Source organism: Temnothorax curvispinosus, unplaced genomic scaffold (assembly GCF_003070985.1).
Source record: "Temnothorax curvispinosus isolate PA1 unplaced genomic scaffold, ASM307098v1 QBEX01016605.1, whole genome shotgun sequence".
In the NCBI taxonomy this organism is placed as follows: Eukaryota; Metazoa; Arthropoda; class Insecta; order Hymenoptera; family Formicidae; genus Temnothorax; species Temnothorax curvispinosus.
In genome coordinates, this window is record NW_020226385.1 from 22,795 (window position 1) to 35,063 (window position 12,269).

At 35.8% G+C, this 12,269-nt stretch overlaps 1 protein-coding gene across 5 annotated transcripts in view; it reads left to right on the plus strand.

Moving 5' to 3' along the window:
* The window catches only part of LOC112466855 (sn1-specific diacylglycerol lipase alpha), a 48,190-nt gene that overhangs the window by 18,113 nt on the left and 17,808 nt on the right, over window positions 1-12,269 (plus strand). For all 5 annotated transcript variants that reach the window (XM_025035197.1, XM_025035192.1, XM_025035196.1 and 2 more), the window contains one exon: window positions 11,413-11,624. In XM_025035197.1, coding sequence (XP_024890965.1) covers window positions 11,413-11,624 — 212 coding nt within the window. The remainder of the gene's footprint in view (window positions 1-11,412; window positions 11,625-12,269) is intronic.

Genomic DNA, 12,269 nt, shown 5'->3' on the forward strand with positions numbered 1-12,269 from the left:
AGATGTATTTAATCGGTAATTTTTGAACGCATCTTACGTGAGAAATAGTATGAATTAATGCGCAGAAAATGTATATTGTATATGACTACTATGTTATATTTATTTTCTTCGTTATATCTGTGCAATAATTTTTACGTAATAATAATAATAATATTGAGACTAATATTTAAATATTTTTCTATGAAATTCGTAAGAACATATATTTTCAAATATATATCTTTGTACTATATATAAGATTATTTAATCATATATACTAAACTCTTTTGTGTGAATTCGAGACCTGTGATATAATTTATGAAATTATCGATATGATGAGACACGATATATTAATAATAAAATAACGACTTTATCGATAAATAACGATATTTACCGAATAATTCTCGAAATTCCTGCTGAATTACAATATTATCGTTTCCATTTATTATACATGTTTATCGCACACAACTTTGACAACATATGATGTCATTTTGCGTATTAACATGATTAATTGATGTTGATCTTGCGAGCGTTTTATCTCCGCGACCGGGAAGGCTAGGAATCGTGCTCTTGCACTTACAAGTAAATGGTTGTTAAGCGCATTAAAGTCGCCTCTCCCATGTATACACGAGCCATTAAAAAATCACTGTAACATTATCCGCATGCACGTGTACCGAATACTATTTTTTCTTCGTCGTGCGGCCGGCTAAGTATAGATCCGAGCCTATAAGCTCGTTGAGATTTAAAATACTTATAATACGTCAGTCAGGTACGCACGACCGCGGTACACCCAACTTTTACAAACACACACATTTTTAATGTAGATCTTATCGATATTATTGTATCTTCCTTTCGCCTCACTTATAGAAGAAAGACAATGCGACAGTTGACTTCGTGTAAGTTAATTTTATTTTGAGATCAGCTGGAATTTATTATTTTCTTTTTATATATTTATTTAGAAAATAATTTATGTATCATGTTAATATCGGCAGTTTAAAAAAGTAGGTGTTAATAATTATTGATCACTTTTATATATTTTATGACGTTATACTTTTTTTACTATTTATATTTATCTTTATTTATGTCGGCGTGCCGTTGAATCAAATTTACTATTTTTCGATATTGCTACATGGCACCAACGGTAATTACCGATAGTAAAACATCACTGATGTCATGCTCCGGACATCTGTGCATTCAGTGTAATCTCAATTCCATGTCCTATTCGGAATCGCAGATCCATTATCGGATTTAAAGTGTCGGTGCTTCGGCGGGGAACGACGACCAATCAATAAAAATTATCTCCACGCGACGTATCTTTTACGATGCTTCTCTTTTACACTGAAATCCATGGTATTTAGATACAAATGTTTTTCTCCCAGAAGCTTAATTGTTACTTATTTATTTTTTCACTTTATTTAGTCTTTTATTTTACTCGGTTATCCTGTTATTTTTAATAAATAAAAATTTTGTAATGCTAATAATAGTACATATCGAATATTAAGCGCGATTATAAAAGTGATTATTAAAAAATATGCGACACGCGTATTTTATTATACTTTTTTGTAGTAGATATAAATTACATATACCATCAGTTTTATAAATTTATATTAATTACAGAGAAGACAGTTCGCCTCAGACTTTTGTATGTATATTATTTCAAAGAGCCGAGAGAAGCTCGCAACCATTATTTTTATAACGAGAAACAGTAATCAGTAATATTTTATTCCTTCCGCATCTTCTCCCTCGAATTCTCTCGATCGCGGCTCAACGACCGCGAAGACGACAAGCCTCGAAAGTTTGACGAGCAACAGCCGCGTGTCAAATGATAAAAGCTCTAAAATAGGATCCTATCCTCCCTCGCGTGTTAAGTGTTCTTCCGCGTTCCGCCTTTGAAAGTCTCTGAAAGTCAGCGGCAAAATTCTTGACATCACCTTCTTGGCAACACCTTACCAGATATTTCGCCGCGCGTTGTCTGTTTCTTCCATTCCTCGCGGTGTATATCAGGTTCATAACGTGATACATGTTAATCTTTAACTTGACGGAAGTTAGAGGGAAAGTTACGTTACGGATATGATCGCAGTGAAATGCAAAGAAAATATAAATTCACAGATATGACAAAAACTAGAAAAAAAAAATTTTTCATTGAAATAAGAAAGTGACAATAGTGATAATATATTTTTATCTATAAATATAATTTTTGAGTGTTAGTTTTTCAGCAAGTAGAAGGTACATATCAAGTGTTTATACATTTTACAGATACTTTAATAAATATAGAAAATTGTATTTAATAAAAAAATCGATTAAGGCTTAAGAATATAGGATATTTTTGCATATTTATCAAAGTGCGCGCGAAGAAAGGAGATACAATATTCAGTTGCGACCGTAATTACGTCATGAATATTTTTTCCCGCGCCGAAGGCTTTTAAGATTTTCTTGGGGAACGGAAGATGTTCGCGAGAGACATGTCTTATTCATGAGCCTAATGTTATCTTATCACGCAACTGGGTCGCCGTGCCGCGACTCTCGCTGCGTCTGTGTTTTGACGCGCTCGTGATCCACGAGGGCAGTCACAATGATTCGGTCGGCGTGATTTAATAAATGAGCGATAACTTTTCGGTCCGGGATCACACACGCGGATAAACGGATTCGGCGCGTAATCATAAATATCTTCAAACGTTCCATGTTCCGTAAAATGTCCCAGCCGTCGCACCATTGCTTTTTTTTTCTAGCCATGAGAGAATTATCACGACAGTGTATGCATCTCGCCTGATATATTTGGCATATTATCGGGTTTTATCTTTTAATTGATGCAACAATGTGCAAGAACATTTTAATTAATTTCTTAAAAAAAATTTTGTGAGGAAATTATTTAATTTATATTTATAACTTTTTATTTCAAGATTAATTTTCTCGTGTGTTTAAAAAAAGTGTCAGGAGAAAATTATTTTATTGCGCGTAAAACTCTTTAATTCGCACGGCTACCTGGGTCACGTCACAATTTGTTGCTAATTATATATTTTGAACAAATGTTTCAATATATTAAACTTTAAAAACTATATACTGTTACATTTTTTTACATACAGCATATATTTTATTTTTTGTTTAATTGATATTTTAATAAGTTCGTAATTTAGAGCTCGAATATAAATATAAAGATGCGTATATATGTGTTGAAAATTAAAAATTTGCGATTGAATTATAATCTCTATTAGAGAAGAACTCACAATCAGTTAAAATTAATCAAGGAACTCGTAGATCATAGCTCGCTGGGACACTTTATAACTCTGTGATCTTCGATTCATATGATTCATGATATGTACGAGAGACGAGTGCTTCTGTGAGAACAAAGTTCACAAATCCATCCCTGGCGGCGACAAGATGAGACTGTAGATTCTCGCCAGATCTCTCATTTACATCGGATGCGCTTAATAAACTTGTCGAGGTTTTATGAATGTGGCCATCGTGTCGCCGTAAATCAAGCCTGCCTGTGCGCGAAGTCGATTAATTGGCGACGATCGCTACACGCACACTTCTCTCGCGATTCTCCTGCTCGTGAAACGACTAGCCGACGAATGACACTTCGTTAAAACGAATCGATATAATTGTTAAAACAAGTCTCCGATAGCAATCCATTTCCCTCACCTGGTGACTCGAAAGGAAATATTCATGAAAAGCAGACATCAGAATATTTCAAATTATAGTTAGAGACAAATTATTTTTAAGCGATTCTTTTTAATATCTCTTGCGTGCTTGCTTAGTAATTACTTTTATTTAATTATCTGTTTACGTGTACAATGGAAAGAGAACTTCGTCTTTAAATTATTTTGATATTTATTTCCTGCATATTCTATATACATATAAGTCTCTTCTTGCATGATTTTCATGTTATTCTGTATTTTACGTTATATAACATTTTCTACGAAATGAAATTGCGAAAAGCTTCCTATTGCAAATAGATGTTATGTAATGAAATTGTAACAAGTACAAGAAGCGTGATAAAAACGCGATGTCACGTCAATATTCACACACAAAATTTACGACTTTCGATTTTTTTCTGGACGAACGGTTCAATATCCGCCTTCGGCGGGGGCAGTCTAAAACAACGGGGTGCACCGTCATCAAACGATTCAGCATCCCCGAGTGTCAGTGCGAGGGTGCAGGATCCTTTTACCAAGGCGATGCAAATCCCTGTGCGTCCCCTTCATGAAATTCGCCATACGGCTATCCCCATCGAATCATGAAATCGGTATACAAGGTGTATCAGAAATCGTATTGCAAGCTTTTGGCAAATCTAAATTTTCTTTAGCACAGATTTTTCAGTATTTTCAACATTAAATACATTGATAATTAATTAAACATCAAAGATTTTCAATAGACTATATATTTAAAATGGAGCGAAGATCAAGGCTCCAATATTTATTCTCATTTCTCAAATTTAAGTCAAAACTCCTTGATTTTTAATCGTTTACACAAATTATTATCTTTCCGATATTAAAACAATTGCCATTTATCTTTGGCTTCTAATGTCTATAATTTAGATTTAGAAGAAAGACAAAATGTTGAGACACCCGGTATACTCCTTCAGCGTTTCACAGCGATAAATAGTCCTTTGTCCTGTAGCTCGTAATGTAAGAGAGCTGGCAGTTTCGGTCACGTTGGGATATAAATGATCGCGCAGATGGAATTTTCGGAATATTTGGCCTTTTAGGCTTCGATCCCGGCTTTTATTTCTCGAGAGCGACTCTCATTAGTGAAAGCTCCTTAGCTCTATTGTTTCATTGGACATCTTGAGATCAAATTTTACTCTTGAACCAGTTGATATTTTCTCAAGTATTTTAGAGATAAACCGTTGACAAATAGAATTCCATACAATAAAATTTTTTCTGCTACCACATCTTTTCTTAGTACGCCAACAAATTTTGACAAATGTCGACGCGAAGTAGAAAACGCATTTGGATCTCTGTTAAATCGTCCCGCAAAATTGTATCTCCGCTTATCTTTTATTTCCTTCGTCGCAATGATCGCTCAATCGACGAATTTATTACGCCGAGATTGCTTTTTCCGAGAATGCAGTCGCCATCGCGTGTGAAATCGCGCACGGTTATAGTCGTAATGGAGTTTCGTTAAACTATTCCAGTTTTCTCACCATTTCCCGATATCATGCGGGTCGTATCGTTGATTGCTACAGCAATTGCGAGCATTGGATACTCGGACCTCGCGTTAGCTCTATTATAGGTCAAGACAATTATTGAATGGTAATAAAAATTTACGGCAGTGCACACACAACATATTAATATCTTTGTATCTCTGCGCTTGCTGGCAGATTTATAACTGCTCGTTGCTCCACAACTCCCAGATTTAATGTTTGATATTACAATACGGAGCAGTGTATCGCTTAAATTATTCAGAAATCCGGGAATATATACAACGCACGTCAATTTCGTCGCGTATAGAATCATCGCAAAGCTCTCGAGGATCCTTGAATAAAAAATCAAAGAACGAGCTTTTCTATCGAAAGTGCCAAGTCGCGGCAACATTTGAGCATGCGACGTTTAATTCGGCTGATCTTCTCTATCATTAATTCCGCGGGCACGGTATTGAGCTTTAGTCGACCGGATATGAGGAACGTTTAAATGTCAAAGGTTACGATTACCCGGGTATTGCGGCATTGCACCGCGCGCGCCTGCATCGCGGAAATTTCCAAAACACCTTCTCGGCAAGAATTAATCCGCGTTGTTGATCACACATTAGTCTTGTGAAAACGTTACGGCGCGCGTTCGTGTTTTCGCGAGCGTATGCGGAAAAAAGGTTTGCTAAACCGCGCCAGAAACATGAAAAAAAGAAACGATATTTTACAAATTTTCCTTTATTTTTATATTATTTATTCCGTTCTTATATTTTACAAATTTTATTTTATTTTCATTCTTCTAAAAGAGAATGATTTATTTTGAGCGATTGATTTTTCTTTCGAGTCGTGCGTTTTCTGGGAAAATGCTTCAAACGAAAGTTTAACAATTAATGATACATTAATAAGTCAATATCAGTTGAAACGCGAAAATCACCCTACATATATATAAATAATTAAATATATCTCGTAAAATAATTTTCCTTCGAAAATGAAAGATTAGATGACTGATTGCTTATGCCATTAGTCGTAACGATATGTATCTTCGCGCGATTTATCTCCGAAGTGAAAGATGACGATTTCAAGTTAATGGATCACAAGTTATATTGCCGCTCAAATATAGACATCTTCGGAATTGGAATGTCCGATATAATTCCGCAGCTCGGAAATGGAAAGACCTATCGTCGAGGACTTTCATTTATCTTCTCGTCTCGTTCGGTTTCCTCGCTTATACAACAAACATTGATTGTTTCAGTTTCGGGGTATGAGAGTCGAAATTCCCCGCGTGTTGTTGGCACTCTCTACTCTCTATATCTCTCCGGCACGTACTCGCACGTTCCAAGTACAATACTAAGATCGTCTTAAACCTCTCATCCGCGAAATTCAACGATACAGCTGTCTCGAAACTTGCTCGGGTAATTAGTGCGGTTCCGCGTCCCTTCCATTTAAAATACACCACTCACACTTTGTCACAGAAAACAGTCGCATTTATTTCTCTCCGACTTTAATGATCCTTGTTATATTTATTACGAAGCAGCGCAAAACAAATGGTATAAAATCACGTTAAATATGAATGTTTAAAAGTTATTCGATGATGGGTGATAGGAATTAACGTCAAATTTCCGCTCATAGATTGACCTGATTTCACAAGATTATCGGGAATGTCTCACGAGATTGAAGAGCAGACGTTACGGCGCCTCTTTATATGGTCAATGCACAAGACATTATCGACCATATTATTCTTCTCTTGAAGAAATGATGAGAAGATTACGAGAACTGATATAATACATTGCGATAAATCTATAACTAGGGCCGGAACTATAAATCGTTAATAATCTAAATCGATTTACGGGAGTTGTCAAAAGTGTTTAAAATCAACGGTTCTTAGAAATAATTTTTAAGTAACAGTATTAAAATACCAGAGAAATATAATATCACAGAAATTGATGTTTATCATTTAGCAAACATAACACGGATTTAACGAAACTTTCTGTATGAAGTACATCGTTAAATTTCCAGCTAAATCGGTGAGAGTATCAACGAGTCTCGAGAAGGAGCGGGAAATGTAGTTTTTCATCTGCGTAAGTTTTTGCGAGTTTCGGTAATGAGACGTTGAAAGCGGCCATGTTAAACTGGACGTTAACTGGATCGCGTTTTTTCTACGGACCGGCCGCGCAAACGCCAACTCTTTTCACTGCCGCTATTCACTGTTCTCTTGACATTCTTTTTTATGCACCGTCAATTAAAATAATACCGTTTACGTGCAAAGACTTTTTTTCGACATTATTGTATCGTACAGTAACAGTGTAGTCGTTTCGATTTTGCTATTTAGATTATCGGGAAAGTTCGCGTTTTGGCATTCACTTGTATTGTTTCGTTACAATGGAATTTATATTACAATTTAATACTTGCCTTGAATTGTGTCTCGAATGCGTTATTAATTTCAGGTATAATGATGTAATTAATTGAAGCGCTTGTTTGTTCGGAATTAGCCCAAGAATTTCCGTGTATCTGAATATGTTATCCGTAGCGTGACTCAAATATAACATATAGTATCATATAGTGTTCTGTTGCTTTCCACAACGGCACTTTGGGAGAGTCATAATGTACAATAGATGCTAGACTCCAGTCGTAGCGTAAAGTCAACGTTGAATGGAGAATGCTGGAACATTGTCACTATTGTACTCTGCGCTGATATCTCAAACAAGTTTATTAAACGACTAACTATTCAACTTCTACAATCGCATTAGACGAAAATTACACGATGTGAAAATTATATGACAATATTACGTATAAAATATTGCGTATAAGAATTGTTGAACAGCAGCGATAAATTTTCGGCATGAGAATCTCTTTGCTGTTGATTAATTCTGTGTGTGACTTTTTTAATACATATATATCTTGTGATGCCTTTGAAAAATTTTTCGTCAAAAAATACAGAAATGTGAAATATGATTCTGCAGTGATATTAAACAACACACTCAAATGTAAAATATAAAAATTATTCTATATTTTTGTCGAATATTGAATCGTGGTAACGTCAAAAGATTAAATTTTATATTTTTTACTTATTTTTTTTAAAGCACGTTTATAAAGTTTTGAAATGCAGTATAAGCATGATAAAAAAAGCTATAGAGAGATGTACCATCGAAATTATTCTACATTCAAGGAGAAATCCCTTTCTAAATGGCTGATGCTTTTATAAATCGCGTACCTGAAGTGAGTCGCGTACTTGAGATAATCAAACCACTAATTGCGTAAATTGACATCCCCCGAAGTTCGAAGGGTGCGAAGCAAGGCGAGCTTACAGGAACGAAGGCCACGATGCAAATATCGGGAAAGTTACCGGAATACAAATTGCCGACAAAATGCGAAGTTTCTGATTGCCGCAATTTTGTTTACGCCGCCGCGCCGTCCGCAGACAAGCCATAGTTTACATCTTATAAAATATAAAAGACTCCCATGTATAATTTCAAAGATATTCTGTATAATACATGAATTCTTCCTTGTACTAAAAATATATTTCTTGTTTGATGATCCTTAAAATGATAACGGTATATCTCATTCGTATTTTATTTTGTCTTTTAATTGTAGGGGTTTTCGACAAATCTATTTTTTATTTTCCTTTTGTTTCAAATGCGTTACTTCTATTTGTTTTCTTGGTATCTGCCGAACTCCACTCGCGGCGTTCGTTCCATAGTAAACCTGCTCTTAACAGATCAGCTATTTTTAGTACGGAAAAGGGGAGTAGGATGCTCCAGTTATATGATACACCTTTATTGCTCTCCGGTTAAGGATTGAATTAGATCTTGGCGGAAAAAATTAAAATGAAATCTCTAGCGCTCGAGAGAAATATCCGTCACAACTCTTAATTCGCTTCGATATAAAATCGCAAAGAACGAGAATGGCTTTGGATTTTTCTCGGCCGTTTTGTCTCGGAGTCTGGAAAAGGCGAGGAACGACACACGGCCCGTGATAGAAACGGCAGAAAAGCCGGCTACAAGGTAAATCGATACGAAACCACCACGCAGCAACATCCAACGTTCTGACGACCCTCTGCCTCGTTGTCTGCTATCTCTCGTTCCCTCGCAGCATTTCCTTCTTCTTCTTAAGCTCCCTTCCTGGTCGATTTTTCAATCTCTCTCTCCTTCTCTTTATCTCACTTTGCCTTGGATTTCTTCATTCGCATTACGGTCGATCTACCTTATGCGCGACACGTGCCACGTTCAAGCATGGTTGCACAAAGAGATGTCCCAACTATTGTATCTAACTATTCGTATACGTTTGTATTTTTATTGTACAGTGCGAAATTTCATATATTAGTAACAAAGAAATTTTTATTACATGCAACAGAAAATATCGCAGCAAAGGAAATTATAATATTTTTATTCAAAAAGATATGTACGTTATATTTTGCAAAAGAATGCAATCTTTCGAATATTTTAATGTACAAGATGCATCGCGCAATGCCAGGGTGCATATTCGTAACTAAACAATTTTTTTAAATATTTATAAATATACTTTTAAGCGATAGCTGACGGACCGACAATCCCTAGTCCCCAGTCTGTAAAATATAGATCGTTTAAAATAGGCTTTGTGCGTGCAAGGTGCGGTCGGTTCTAGGTGTCTAAACGATCTCGGGGAAGAAATATTTTACGTGTCACGGAGAACACGTCTCCCGGCTGATACGTGTTCTGCGCGTGTCAACGAGACACGACCGATGAGACATTCCGTCCGCGATGTATTCGGGACTTGTTCGCTGACCGAGTGTCATACCGCATAGTGCCGCATAGTGTAAAACGACGCGGAATATGATGGTATGTGTATTATACCATCATATATTCCACCGTTTCAAACTATGTATATATTATATATATTATATATATTATATATATATATATTATATGTATATATTATATATATATATATTATATAAAATATATATATATATAAAATATATATATGTCGTACTGCATATGTGTACATACGATGTCACCATCGTTCAATTTGAAAGGAAGGATTGCTATTACCTTGGCAAACATATCCTTGATATCTCGAAGAGAAAAGGTCAATAGGATATAGACGAGATCTTGTTCGTGACAGAATTTCACATCGATTTTTACTTAGAGGTCGACGTTATTAATAATCTCAATAATATATTATATTTTACTGTAATATCATAAATATCATAAATATAGAATCCATTCTTCTAATTTTTACTTATACTTATACGTAACTTAATTATTTAGATTCTTCGAAATTTGATTATTTACTATCGTTGATTCAGAGGTGCTCTAACCGTTGTTCAATTTCCGATAACAATAAAGAGACGGTCACAGTTCCAACGTATGTAAAACAAAGATTTAACGTACACAGTTATGAATAATCTATAATATGTGCTCCCAGTTTTTTTAGTTCCTTGATATAAACGAATTAAAATAAAAATTTGCTTTACCAATATCTGCGGGAGATATACGGGCCAAATACTTTTTTTCTTTTAGAACGGAATTAATTTCCATGGAATTAATTTTCTCTGGCGTTTTCCTGGCAGCTTTCGACGACCAAAAAACACCGCGTCGAAGATCATTTGTCTAGTGTTCACTAAATGGGGCTTCCGGTTGATCAAACCGCTTGAAAGCTCCTCGCTGCAGTTCCATGCGGTTGCATTCATTGCACGGTCCACCGATGGTCCCGAATGGTTCTATCTAGCGTGTGCCGTAAGGGTGATCTATACGCCGTGTGCAACAAAACGCCGCGGTTCGTAAAGTTCGAATATGCAAACTTTCCCAACGTCAACATTCGCGAAAGGTTGTTCCGCCTTTATCTATATATCTGCATGCCGTTTATCTATCCGTGGTCGTCGATGATGTAGTTGAAAGCGTACTCTGATTAATAACGTCAACGACGAACTCGATATCCCGCCGTCGTTATGTAATAGATTACATAATAGCAATTAGGTTACCTAATGATCGGACGTCTTTGCATAAAGAGACATTCGATCTCTTTACAGACATCCGAGAAGTATGTTACATTTATTAGATAATTTCATTATTATATAATTTTGCTTTTTAATTAGATTCCCGAATTTGAATTTTTTGGATAATAATGACGTTCTTTATTGTTACGAAATGATTAATATCTTGAAATATGTAAACTAGGAAATACGACTGTGTGCGCGTTCAAAGGCTGCAAAGGTTTAAATCTCTGACACGTATAATCCCCAAGATGTATTTATCGCTGAGAACTAGATTTAGGTGTATTTACCTCGCGAATTCTATCCGCTTTAAAGGGACTTCTTTATGGATTCGCAGGTTGACAGTGCTAGGTGTTCTACTGGGGATTCTCGAGTGGGATCGTAGCGATACCTGCATTCTTTTCTTGTGGGAATACGTGATCGGATATGAAGGTCTTTTCGTGGTCTGCATGGCGGTGGAATTCTCCATCTGCTTCCTGGCGACGAGGGGCAGCATCCTGGACACAACGGCGAGAGCGCCGATGCAGTACGTCCTTTACTTCCGACTATGTGAGTATCTTTATCTTGTATATCTACTGTTAATCCAATGTCTACATCTCGATCGAAGCGGCAAGCGGAATAAGAAGAAATAAAACTCGTAACAGCGTTTCCCTAAAACCGCGTTTCGGGAGCAATGCATTTTACCCTAGAGAGTACATGAACTTTTTACGATTTTATTCCATGTTTTTTTTTTAATCTTGATTTTTACGCTTGTCTTTTTCTGCAACAAAAGATTCCAAAAAGAAAAAAAAGATATGACATATCAGAAATAGCAAAAACGCTTCGTCATATTTCATGCGATACGAATCTTTTTTAATCTCTCGCGATCAGTATATCTATTCTCGATATGCCGATGTTGCCTATCGGGAATATTATTAAACTTTCATGGACCAATATTGAGAAACCGTCAACATGAAACATATTGATGAAATGGTTTGATGACAATCATAATATTTGTCGTGCGCTACACGTTATATATAACATCCCCTGTTGTTGTGTATTATATGCAAACGTCTAACACGTTTTAATTTTTTGCTACTAGCGCTTTTTCATTTTAATTCTAATTTTATATCCGAGTATTTTTCGCCTTTTTAAGGAATTTCCACGTTTGCCTGTTACGAGAGCTGTTTTGACTTATGTACACATTAAAATACG